The sequence below is a fragment of the Gallus gallus genome, chromosome 3 (genome assembly GCF_016699485.2).
Source record: "Gallus gallus isolate bGalGal1 chromosome 3, bGalGal1.mat.broiler.GRCg7b, whole genome shotgun sequence".
In the NCBI taxonomy this organism is placed as follows: domain Eukaryota; kingdom Metazoa; phylum Chordata; class Aves; order Galliformes; family Phasianidae; genus Gallus; species Gallus gallus.
Window position 1 is genome coordinate 78,789,468 of NC_052534.1, and position 13,772 is coordinate 78,803,239.

Below are 13,772 nucleotides of genomic sequence, written 5' to 3' on the forward strand. Positions count from 1 at the left end.
TCCTCCGTTCTTTACAGGACTGAATACTTTCCTTTTTATGTGCAAGTCTCCTACAAAAAAATACACTGCACCATCTTGTTATTCTATAGGCAGCAATGAGACAACTCCCTTCTTGAGCCATCTTTGTTATCCACACACAAAAAATGTACCTTTTCTGGTGTATTCTGCTGTAATTTTACTGATGTGATGTACACAGCAATCAATTTTCCTAAATGAGATTTCCAAAATCTTAAATCACTCAAAATTTAGTAAAGCATTTTCTATTTTTTTTCAGTAAATTAAATAATATCTATAGAGAGTGGGGGGATAAACCACAAAGACTCACGTCTTGATGACAGATGGTTTCTGCTAATTCCCTATGTTTATTTTTAGTCCTAAAAGAAAACAGTAACTACCATTACTGTAACCATAATACAATCTTCCCACATCTAGACCCATCAGAAGCAGGAATCAACTATGCATTGGATGAACAAGCCCTAAAAACAAGGAAATGAAAAAAATCAAGCCATTAGTCAGCAATCACGCCATAAACCTTACCCAGCACAAACATCTCCCACACTACCTATAAATTTCCCCAGCAATATTAACTCCATTCTCCACAACTCTCCAATTTCTAAAGACATTCTCTGCCAAATTGCTATCGCTTCTCAGAACAGTAGTACAGCTCTTCTAAAAGAGTTTCAATAAGGAAGGACAAGAAAGGTGACCTGAATAACAAAAAAGAACATCCCACACTGTATTTTGTCAATTCAGTGCTGACTAAGTTCTGCGGTCAAGCAGCCCATATTTACTTTACCCAAATGCATCAGAAATTAAGCAGAATAGCCTCTAGTGTTCAAAGTAGTGTGCTCATTCTATCATACACAGAAGCTACATAAAAACAGCAAACTGCAATAACTGCATGTTCTACCAGAGCCAAATCAGAATTCAATTCAAAACAAAAGCTACTTTTTTTTTTTTAGGTTTACATGACACCTTTCTCAAAACTGTATAATTCAAAAGGCTTTTAAGGAAATACTCTTCAGATTGCCATGAAATTTTCAACCACATCCAAACTTCAAACGCTTTCTTCTAATACGTCATGAACATCCAGAAATAAGTGCTTGAGATTTCATACTAAAAGGGCACCTGTTTTAGAGGAGGGAATGAAATTTAAGCCTTTCCTAAAAACAGAATCTTAGCATTCTCTGACGTGTCTGAAATGTTGCATAGAGCACAATAAGATTTAAGGCCTTCAGTGTAAATATTGCTTCCTAATACGATACATCCCAGAGTGAAAGACAAATTTGGAATAAAACAACGAGATGATGATGACATCTTAAAGAAAAAACCACTTTTGAATTAGTTTCAGATGAGCCTTTCAGTACCATTTCACTGTTGAAATCAAAACCTTTATTAACTTCATCCCTCTTTCAAGTGATGGTGATCACTTGAAAACCACTGTAACACAGCAGGTTTACTACTATGGGTTTGGATTTCTTCCCCTGTTACACTGCATGCTCAGCAGAACTGTTCCATTCATAAGGACCTCAACCTTCTACAAAAGAGATCAATACCACTGCTTTCAAAAGCAACCTTGAATAATAAACCATTTGCAAGAAAAAGCAAAACAGAGCGACTTAAATTGGAACACAGATGGCAGCTACAAAGGCAGAGATTTGACAAAAGGGTTATCAACCATTGCAAGAATGAAAGACTTCTAACATCAAGGATCAGTTTTTCCTGTGAGTTCAGTTTCTCTCATACAATTGTTTGTTTCATAGTCCTCTATTAAGCCTCCATTTCTTTCTGACAGTATATCACTCCATCATCTTTATTTTGCCAGTAAGGCAGCAACGACAAGGAAAAAGCGGGAGTGCAACCTGCCTCCATAAGCCAGGTTTTACCACAGATACACTATAGAAAGACAGCCATCAACTAAGAGCATGGGTGTCCAACCTTCTAGCTTGCCTGAGCCACATGGAGTAAAAAGGAATTACCCTGGGCTGCATACACAAAGGTCGCTTCAAAAGTAATACCTCCAATTTATTTCCATGGAAACTACAACTGCTACAAAGAGCACAATACCACTACTTGACAGAGCAAAGTCTCAGCTCCAAAACATGATAGTCTCTAAAACAGCGTAGTCACCACCAATAGCTCTGCACTTTTGCCACTGATGAACAAGAGCTGCATGCCACAGTCATAAAAATCTGCACCAGCAGAGGTGAACTGCTGTCACTGTCACCACTGCTGCAACGCACCCCTCACCGCCTCGCTGTGCTCCCACCCACTGTTTGGTCTCCATCAGTGTTCAACAAGCATCATTGAGTGTCAATGGGTGCCATTTTTTTCTGAATGGAAGAATTCAATGACACACATCTGCTCCATACACACTTCCATGTCACACAATGTTGTGTCGTGTCAGACTGCCTCTCAGCTGCTGTCTGTGACACAGAAACAAAATGTAACAGAATACTGGTGGGAAGGTTCAACTTCTACTGCCATACCACCAAACATCCGCCTCTGACACTGTGGGCCAATATAATAAAACAGGAGGCATTGCTTTTGGAGTAGCCTTCATTAACTACATAATATACTTCCTGTATATAAATAGAAAAACTTTTTTTTAATAAAAGAAAAAAGAGAGCAACAAAACCACAGAATTAGTGGGACATGTGACCCTGTTTTTGCAAAACCAATGCATCAATGTCTGATCTGATGTCAGTGGCTGCAATTTTTAGTCAGTTGTCAGTGTTCATCAGAGATTTCTGATGAAATTTTATTCTTCCTGTGCTTCATCCTTGAAAACAGTTGTTCACAAATGCATGCACTGCCAAAAAGAGACGACATGAATAAGGCGTGATTGAGAAGTGAGGAATGCTTTCCTCTGCAAAGATAGGGCTGATAAAAGTAAAAAGATATGGTCAAAGTTTTGAGTTGAATATCTGATTGCAACTCTATACGTTCCATTTGAAAATTCCCAAGTAATGTATTTATGTCAACTGAAAATGGAGTTGCAAGTACACCAAAAAAATGATGAATTTTTATTGCAATCTTGAAACCTGTACTCAAATTCCTTTATCAGAATGGAAGATTCAGGCTGGACGTTAGGAAATACTACTTCTCTGAAAGGGTGGTCAGGCACTGGAATGGGCTGCCCAGGGAGGTGGTGGAGTCACCGAGCCTGGTGGTGTTCAAAGAGCGTTTGGATGTTGTGTTGAGGGACATGGTTTAGTGGGAACCATTGGTGAAGGGCAAATGGTTGGACTGGATGATCCTGTGGGTCTTTTCCAACCTTAGCGATTCTATGATTCTATGATTCTATGAAAGCAGGGCGGCACATTTTTTGCTGCTCAGAGGACTGCGTTCAGCTAATGAATCAAAATGCATCCAATTATTTGCTATAACTTGAGCTGGCACTGCACTGCGTACTCCCTGTGCCCTGGTTTCAGCTCAGACAGCATTAATAAAGTACCAGTTGGCTGCTGGTGAGCAGTGTGTGTACTCCCGGGGCTGTGCTGAGCCACTCGGCCAGGCAGAGTCACAGTGGTAGCAGGGCAGATGGTGCGGGGCAGGGGCTGGGCCACAGTGCCAGCTGTGCCAGGCTGCATGTGGGCCACAGGTTGGCCATGCCCGAATCAGAGTTTAATTCAATTTCAGAAACATTCAGAAGGCTCCATGATTGTTCTAATTAGAGAAACACCTCACTGAATTAGAGAAACCTCACTGAGGTTGATCAGCCTTACCTACAGCTCTGGAATGGTAGACACTTAGAAGGTGAAGCATGCAAATTTAATTAAAATAAAATGAATACAAGATTAGCAAAAATGAAAAGGCAAACTAACACAGCAGGTACTCGCATTACTCTGACATAAATCCTCCTCTTGTCAGTTTAACATGCCCAAAGGCTGCAAAGTCAGTAGCTGGCTTAGACCTCTCGGTTCCTCCAGCAGCCAGCTTCTCCAATTGACTCTCATCCAGAGGCGCACACACATATTCCTGGCTCCCATGTCACTTAACCTAATCCCAGTTTGTCCAGCCCAATATTGGCTGGTGACAGACACTGACATGCTCCCACTGCTGGTGTCCTGGGCACATAGGCTCCTTTTTACTCAGCTTTCCCTGACTCCTGATGCTGGCTGTCCCCCCACAGCCCACAGAGACGGCCCAATCAGGGCTCCATCTCCAAGGATGGACTACCGTGGCTCCCTTGCCTGGGCTGTGACTGGGCTTCTTGGCATGCATAAGAGGAAATCAGCGTTTTGTCATACAGCCTAACATAACCCATTTCTCCATCCACTCACAAGAGAGCCCTTCCCTCTTTGAAAACAACCCATTTCTCTCACTTTATTTTTTAACGGAGAAGCAAACACTAGATTTACATTATTTTATAGTACAAATTAATAATGTAATGATGATTTCTACACACAGTTTTGGACCTGCCATCGCAGTGGTCCTTTCTCCAAGGCTCCTCCAACTATGCTCCAATTGTGTCCTTGCAGAAGTTTATTGCTCTTACTGCTGAACTTTTCTGAAAGCTTTTGCACAGAATATAATCAACAAGTACTATTAACTGTACCTGTATTGAGTTTATCCCATTATCTTTTATTCATTTCAAAATATCAATAGAGCACACAAAAACTTCAGTACCGAGGGCAAAGTTACAGCACGTGGAGTTTTAACAACACTGATTTGTTCCATTCTTAGCTTTATGTGTTTAAGAAATCAGTGAATAACTATTTAATGCAATAATATGCCCCCTTTTAAACATTCTGTATTTGACAGAGAACTCAGTTAATATGCTCTTCAAACACTGATTTTAATCCCTCCAACACCAAAAAGGAAACCATTCAATATAGTTTTGTCCCATAACTCATGAGTGAAAAATATCATTTCCATTCATACTCATTTCCTTGAAGTCTACATCATCATGAAATGTTTATGACAGTTTACTGTTTTGAAATAATCTATGTACTTTTATTCACCTTATTTCTAAGATGAGAGACCTCACAGCAAGGATGGAATAACAATATAGAAAACTAACCATCCAATCCAACTGAACACAATTGATTGAAGTCTTATTACTTCCATATGCAAGAGGAAAGTAAAGCCAACTGCAATCCCCCATTTTTGGCATTCTCAGTATGCATCGCATCCAGAAAAAATGAATTTCACTTTTCAGTTTTATTTTTACTGCAAACTGGTATCAGACATGTAGACTTTACTTGACTATTTAGGAAATACGCTTAACTAAATTTAAAAAAGCAAGGTCTTTATTATGCCTAAAGTGATACTGCTCTTGAAAAAGCTGTTGTGTTCTGCAAATTTTATTTCTAATCTCTTTTTCAATATAGATATTCTTAACAGGTATCAAAAATTGTGGATAGGATCTTCAAGAATGGATATAAAGAGTAATGATAACATAGTTGTATGATAGATTCAAGTCAGCCAGTTTATATAAAAGAAACTCACTATAGATAAATTCAATGCCAGAGTTATATTTCAGCTTATTCTGAAGTAGTACGTGTGATAAATTAACTAACACTTCTCAAGAAGAAAATCCTCACTTTTTAGAAAACGTGAATATAAGATATATTATTTTCACGATAGTAACTAATAATGCTTTCAGTACGGACCAAAAGAAAAATTTACTAAGGATTTAAAACTTCATTTTCTAAATAAGTTGTATTTGTCAAGTTATATCCCTTATATGAAAAACAACCCTAGATGGATCAATTAGATGAGTACCTTTCTTAGTGGAAGAATGAGGAGAAGAAATACTCATTTTGTAGTTCCAGCAGTACATTGACTACCCCAGGCAATTAATCTCCCAGTAATATTTACTGATAAGCTTTTTTCCTCAACTTCTTTTTCCTCTCCCACACACATGCTTTCCCCTTTTATGCCACTAAGTTATGAGATTGCTGCCTGAATTAAAATAATTTTCTCCTGAAGTGTTGATAACAACACAAGAAACTAAAAGCCACACTCCACAGATTTTGTTTCACATTTTCATATGAATTTAAGAGAAATCACCAGTTTCAAGACTCATATTTGGCAGTGCTTTATGACTCTACTAGTCCTACTTTAACCAGCTAGGTCACCTATAAAAGGGAGATGGAACAGCGGTCAAATACTAACTACTTTGAAAGATCATAAATATTTGGTTGCTCACGGAAAGAAAATTGTCATAGAAGAAGTAAATTATCTTCACAGTAATGTTAAAATTAATGAAATTATTCTTTAGAAAGAAAATGTTTCACATATACTAAGAAATTCAAGTTTTCTGATTCCTTATGCAGATTTAAATCAATTTACATTTCGAGACCAATTAATTCCACTCTTTTCTGTGAAAAAGGAAAGAAAAAAAGGCTGATTCCTAAGCTTCAGCTACTGTCCGTATGGATTATTATTTGTGTGAACTTTAGAAACCTTTTTCTCTAATATCTGTGATTTTACTCCTCTGAGAACAGAGTAATCAGAAAATAGTAATCTGATAGTGATGAACACAATTAGTTTAGGTTTTTCTAGAAACCAGTATCACTGACACACACAGGAAGGAAATTTACTCAGTGGGAAAACCTACATGCAAGTACAGATAGAAAACATGGCAGAAAACTCAAAAGGGCTTCTGTTAAAGCCTGGTGCTCCAGAGAGTTGATACTGATGCATGCCTCAAACTTTTAAATGCATTCTGTGCAGACAAGCTCAACATATGTATGGAAATCACCAAAACCAGAACCACTTTTGTAGACTGCATTCCCAATAACGTCTCTGAACACTACATTTAACACCACACTGTACTTTACTGGATTTGGATGCTTTTTCTGTTCCTAATTTCCAAATTCCTAGAATGAATTTTAAGAAGTTATGAGGACAAGAGAACAGTTAGAAAAACACATTAAGAGTATATTGTACAAAAGATTTTTCCTTTGCATCCAACAGTGCATATTCCCTGCTATTCACTGAAAGTTAAGTTTTCTAGTTTAGCAGCTGCAAAGCACACTGCATGGTAACTATATGGCTTATCACCTGTTCAGATAAAGTAATGCAAGCAACCGCAAAACTGACATTAAAATATTAAAGAAACTAATTTCAAAAATATGAAAACCTCAATTTTTAATGTAGTAACAAAAATGTAGGCAAACATATTCAGACACTTTAAAAAATTAATCTGTTTACCTGAACTGTGGAACTGATTTCAGATGCAAATCCTCCTGTCAAGGGAGCCTCATGGCTAATCAGCAACCGCCCGGTCTTCACCACCGACTGAAAAGGAAAAATAAACCCAAAATGCAATCAAATTACAGCTCTAGTGATTTCTTACATGTGTTGCGTATGAAATATATGAATTGTATGATATAATTAGCAGTATTTGGAAGTAGCTGCTTTTTCCCTCTTGCATTTTCACTGAAACAGTGCATCAGCCCAGAGATCTAAACTTAGTAACTAATATGACATATTTTTACATTTACTACAGTATTGTCATTCACTACAGAAGTGGTAATATCATCATCTATTCTATTTAAAACAAATATGAAGAATAGTTTTCATCAAATTTATCCTATCAACACAAACCGCAGCAGGAAAATAAGATTTCAGTTAGAGGTCAGCTCGGATTCTAAAAACACTGGGAATCTTACATGCAAAGAAAAAGTGATATATAAATCTGCCTCATCAGAGCCAACCTAAACCCATAAATCACAACTATTCAATAAGTACAGCTACTAAATGTATATATAAACATATATGTTTAGCAAGAAAATAATTGTGTGGTGCTTCTTATTCAAGTTTTACTCGGCGATTACAAGCAACATTTTTTTTACTTCCAAATCTCAAAGCTTGTGCAGTTTTTGTGTGGCCCATTTCAGAAATAGCTACGTAGTACAATATATACAGAATGTGACATAAACTACTTTTAATAATAATAAAAAAAAATGTATTTATGTTGAAACATAACAATTAAAGCAAAATGCTTTAATCTGATTAGAATACAAAGCTTCAATACACTCAAATATCTTGAAGTTTATTGCAACTACACAGTAAACTGCCTGGGGATCAAAACAAATATTAGAAATACAGCAGCAAGCTTCACTTTTCATAACAGACAGTTCACCATTTCATAATGTGCATAAAAAAATCTAAGAGCTTCTGGAGAAGCACATTAGGGAAAGAAGTCATCAGAAGAATGTGTACATCATTATTTCAGTGCCAGTTACAGTGAGATTGTAAAGAGATCCGGTGTACTGCTGGCATATCATTAGTCATCAGGGGGGAAAGCCCAGGACAGTGCTAGCTATCACGTCAATCTTTCTTAATGCTGTGATCTTCAGTCTACACCAGTACACTGTCCAGTGGGGCACCTCCATGCTACATAACATAAACAAATACATAAATGCTATATCTTAATAACACAGTTTTCATTCTAATGCCAGTACTTCTCTAATCCTTTCACTTTTCTAAAATGCCTGACTGGCCCTAGGTAGCCCTTCCACAGAGCTGCCAGCAGGTGACAGGCCTACAAGCAATCCAAAACGTATCACGTACTGTCAGAAACCTCCACTAGATTCAGATCTAACAAGACAGGAAAAGGCATTTCAATAGCTGGAAAGTAATCTATAGCTTGCTAGGCTGTTTTCTTGTATTTCTCAGGTGCACACTGGAAACTCATATCTAATAAGACCAAAGACGTTAAATGCACTACAAATCTGTCAAATATACCAAAACAACAGCTCAACAAACAAAATTTACACTCCAGATTTAATCTGATATGATAAAACTGATAGGATTAGTCAATTTAAGATAGTTTCTTTTTTGGAGAATCCTCTTATTTTAAATAGTGGCATTTATTCTTTTGCATATATTTGTTCTGAGAAATACACAGTTCAAAACATTACAAACTACTATTAAAATTACAGGTTTCATCTTTCAGAACATATTACTGTGAAACATAGACACTGTTGGAAAACATGCAAGAAAATCTGCATGGGATCAAACCAGTATTCCAGCAGTTCATTATCGTGAGTCCAAAACTGAGATCATTGGATGTTTAGAAAAGGATAAGAATCAGGAATTTCTCAGCCTTCAACTATTTTTACACCACAGACTTCGTGGGTCCAATATGGTCTCTCTTATTAACAACTTTTCTCTCATCAAAGAGTCTGCTCTCAAATAGAACCCGTGAGAACAAACAACAACACATTTTTTAAAATCCCCTTCTCCTTTGAAAAGAATTGTATTTTTACGTATTTTCCCAAGGGGTTCAAAGATTTGTTGCCTTTCTTAATTTGCTAACAGCGAACACATAGACATGATCACCAAGCATCTCAGCCCAACTAAAAGTACCCAGACGGCAACTAGGCTAGCAAGGCACGGGTGCACTTGGTACCCAACTCAGCTTATTCCTGGTAGGCATGGATATCTCACCATATTGTGCCACACAGAAATACCTTAAAAATTCTTCTAAATATTAAAAGAGAAACAAAATGAGCACAATACTGCACCTGAATATAGCCCTGAATTTTAAAAGATACAAGTACTGCAATTCATGAATCTTACAGGCTCTACTGTATTAATTTTTGTAGGAAGTTTAGCACCTGCTCCTAAACTACACTGCGTCTTTCAGAAAGACATGCCATGTTAATTACGATATTTTCAGTATTTGCAAATGCATCACAGCTATTGCTAAGTTGTTCCAGTCTTCATCTGCTCTCATCGCTACAATTTTGCGCTATATTTCTAAGCTAATTTGGCTGATGTAACTTAAAGCTGTAGGTTCTTATTTTTCTTCTGTTTGCTAGATTGAGAAGTTATCTATTACCAGATCTCCACTCCCCACATGAATATGTTAAGATTGTGATCAAATCATCTCCTGACCACCCTTTTGCCAAACTAAGCAGACAGAGGTTTAAATCTTTCATCATGCAGTGCATTTCCAATTCCTTCATCATTCTTACAATCCTTTCCTGGATCATCTCCCGTTTACAGTGTCCTACACCCATCCAGAACTAGCATTCCATCCTTTTTCAGAACACTGCCAAAAGCAGAGATTAGTGTAACCTTGGTCCTGTAGTTCTTGGATGCACAAGGTCTTTTGCTCAAAGCACAACTGCACAAGTCCAGATTCAACTGACTGTGATTCCCTGTTCCTGGGAAAGAGGTGGAGATTTCTGGGGTTGTGCTATTTTTTGTTGGTTTGTTGTTGTTGTTGCTGCTGTTGTTTTTGTTATTGTTTTTGTTGTTGTTGTGTGGTTGTTTGTTTGTTTCTCTTTAACAAACGATTGCTGGCTAGGACAAAGATGGAATATAGTCCACACTGATTATTTCAAGATGTAAAATTATATTGGGATATGTTGAAAAATATAATGTATGTCTGAATTCATCTCAGTCAGTAAACACAACTCATCATTGGTGACTGAGTATCTATTCCTCCAACTGTTTCCTAAACAAATTTATTTTTGAGCACCTATTAAAAGATCTCACACAACTTTTAACTGTTGATCATATATTTTTAAGCTATTTTCCCCTACTTGCTTTATTCATTGCTAATTTATTCATAGTTTTATAGATTATTCCTTTTAATTGATTTACTACACCATTTTGGTAGGGTTATTTTGTTGTTCTTGTTGGTTGGTTGGTTTTATTTTATGTTTTGTTTTGTCTTCTTTGTTTGTTTTAAATGAGGAAGACCCATAAGACATCAGTGATTAAAAAATTACTGGCTGAAAGGTACAACAAACATAATGGCTCTCTGTATGCCCTATTCATTTTATTATGACACCGCTTTCCCTATCAAAGATGGTAGTGCTACATAGCAATAACTGCAAGAAGTGCAATTTTTTTTTCTTATATTGCCATGTAAAAACTTTTTTTCAACCATGTAGTTTAGAAGAAAGCTGAAGTCTATGATTAAAAAAATGGAATGGCTAAGTTAAATAATTTCTACATCTTCATATGGAATTTTAATCTTATTTCCTAGAAGCAAAGTAACTGAGAAGTTAGGGGGAAAAATTTCAAACAAATTGCAAGCTATAAAACACAGTGGACATGAATTGTTAAGATTGTTTGCAGATATCAATGTTCTTCTATATTAATTTCATTTTTAAATTAAACTACAAAATGTTACTGCCTGTCGCATCATGAGTCAAACATTCAATCTCTAAGGTAACCAAAACCCAACATTTGCAGTCCAAATATTTTATCAGACTGCCACTAGCAGCTCTGTCCACAGCACAGTAGACACGAGTAATGGGGTCCTCACTCCTCAAACTGAATCTAAGATAACATTGGCACTAAAAAAGACAAAAATCACTGAAGAAAACAGTGGTTAAATTGGCACAATGTAATAAATTGACTACCATAGAATTTTGTCACTTTTTAAAGAGGCAGGTACTTAAAGTACTTGGAGTGCCGGTTTTTGGGGTTTTTTTATTTGGATTAGCTAGAGAAATAGATGATCTTTCTAGGAATGAAGTATTTTGTCCCCTCAAACTCAGACACTTTTTGTATTAACAGAAGGGCCTGATTCTTCTCAATTTCCCCAGCAGATATCTTGCAAAAAACCCAGTCTTTACCCTTGGTCCTACCTCAGCAGGAGATCCAAGTATTTCACTTGCAGCTCATGTAAAGTACTTAAAAAAAAAAAAAAAAAAAAAAAAAAAACATCTTCAAAGAATATGGTGTGACTTTGGAGACTGACATTGATACAAAATGTTTCTTCTTTACATATATAACCAGAAGTTGTTGCTGGCTGATCTCTAAAACACAAAGACATACTTCTGAGGGTGCCAAGTGTATGTGTAGCCACTTCTATCTCAAATTAAATGAAACTGAGAGCTTTTGTTTATTAGCTTTAGTAGCAGTTCACTAAAGAAAGTCAGAAGCAGCACTGGGTTATTCAGAGAGCTGGGGCCCCAGCCATTCCATATTTTCACAGCCAAGTTCAGCTGTTGTAAGCCTGGTTGCTCCCAGAAGGGAAGACTTCTACCCAACCCAGAGCATGAGTTCTACCCAGGCATTTCCTCAAGCACCTATAGGGCCATGAGGCAAGCCAGTTTCAGGAGAGAATCTGATTTACCCTGCAGCACTGTACAGTCAGCAGAAATCAGCAGGCATTGGCACAGAGATAGGACAGATCCAGGTCATCTCCTTCAGAAGCTTCCAGCACACTTCAGCAGCGCTCCCTCCACTGAGGCCCAGTCAACGACAGCCATGCATGAGCTGCCACACCACTGTTACCTGTGCTGTTCTCGGACAATGGAGAATAGGGCTTTCAATGGAGAATAGGGCTTTCAAGAGTCCAGAGCTTTCAACTACTAAATTAACTCTAAAACAACTAATATCAAATATAGCTTTTCACCCCACTTTGCTTGTCAGATCTGTTTCACATTGGTGTAGGACACAGCAATGACAAGTGAGGTTTTCTCAGAGATGGCAGTGCGATTCCCCAGCCACCCTCTGTGCCTTTGCCAGACTCAGACTTTCAGGTTGTAGCCGAAGCTTTGCTGAACAGTTGCCCAATGTTTTTGCAGAGAAGCAGCCTTGTGAATTATTTTCAACCTCCCTCACTGCACTCTTTATCCAAGAGTTTCCATAATCATTTTTCTGTTCAATTCCCAATTTGTCATTTTGACTGCTTTCTCCTCTTTCACAGGTTCTGATGACAGAATAAAATAATACACATCTGGCGCTTCCAAACACTTTGAAATCTAAGTGCTGACATTACCAGCAATGTTCTGGGCCCTCACTTATGGGAAAGCAGACTTAAATCAAAATGAGTTTGATAGCCAATGCTATTACCCCTACACATGGTAACAGCACTATTTTCACTGTAACCACCTGCTTTCTTTACATGGCAACTGCCCTTAGAGAAATTATCGAAGCTAGAATTATGTTATAAATGTCTATTATTGCAGCACGTTGGCAAGTTGCCTATTTCCCTGAAAAGAAAGTCTTCCATCTCTTAGAGAAACTATTTTGGTGTCCACCTTCCCCTTTAAAGTTCTGCATACTTTTGATCTTACTCCTTACAAACCATAAAGAATTCCTGCACAATTTAGAAGATCAGCTTTCCAAAACAGTTTTCAATGAAGATGGCAAAAGTATCAGAATATTTTATTGTTGGTGAACATGTATGCAAACTACTATAAAATCACATAAAAATCCCATTAATAGATATGCCTTTACTGAAAATTAGTCAGAATATGGAAGCTTAAAATAATTTGATAAATCTGTGAGAAAGTTTCCTTAAATGCCTTGAAAAATATTTTTCCATTTTAGATCAGCTTTAATGAATTTGTGCCTAGAAAATCTGAGGGAGGCCACATTCCCCAAATCCAATTAGTTGTAGTTTCCTTTCTATGTTTCAATAACAAATGAAATTGCATAGCTGTATTTGTGGTGCTCAATATCATAAGCATAGAAATAAGATCTCGGATTTCTATTTAGCATTTCCTAGAGAGAAACGTGCCATATAACCCTCCAGATGAATCACTGTGGATTATATTTACTATGCATGTGCAGATTGGTAGCATGACACTAAATCCAACGCATCCCCAATACAAGTAACTGTTACTGTATGTGACATATTAACAATATTAACAAATGCAGTACTTATGTTCCCAATTCCCAAAGCAATGCTGAAAGAAGGAAAGAAAGGGAATAGGAAGTGCCCTAGGAAACCTGGACATACAAGAGCGCTTTAACTTACTGATGGTCATGATCCAGTTTGCAAATCATAGCTATCAGCTGAACTACCTTCTCCCAGAAGGAGTTAAAGCTAAAACTTGTAT

At 37.3% G+C, this 13,772-nt stretch overlaps 1 protein-coding gene across 2 annotated transcripts in view; it reads right to left on the reverse strand.

Moving 5' to 3' along the window:
- Positions 1–13,772, reverse strand: part of BCKDHB (branched chain keto acid dehydrogenase E1 subunit beta) — a 112,712-nt gene that overhangs the window by 44,603 nt on the left and 54,337 nt on the right. For both annotated transcript variants that reach the window (NM_204657.2, XM_046938414.1), the window contains exon 9: positions 7,165–7,251. In NM_204657.2, coding sequence (NP_989988.2) covers positions 7,165–7,251 — 87 coding nt within the window. The remainder of the gene's footprint in view (positions 1–7,164; positions 7,252–13,772) is intronic.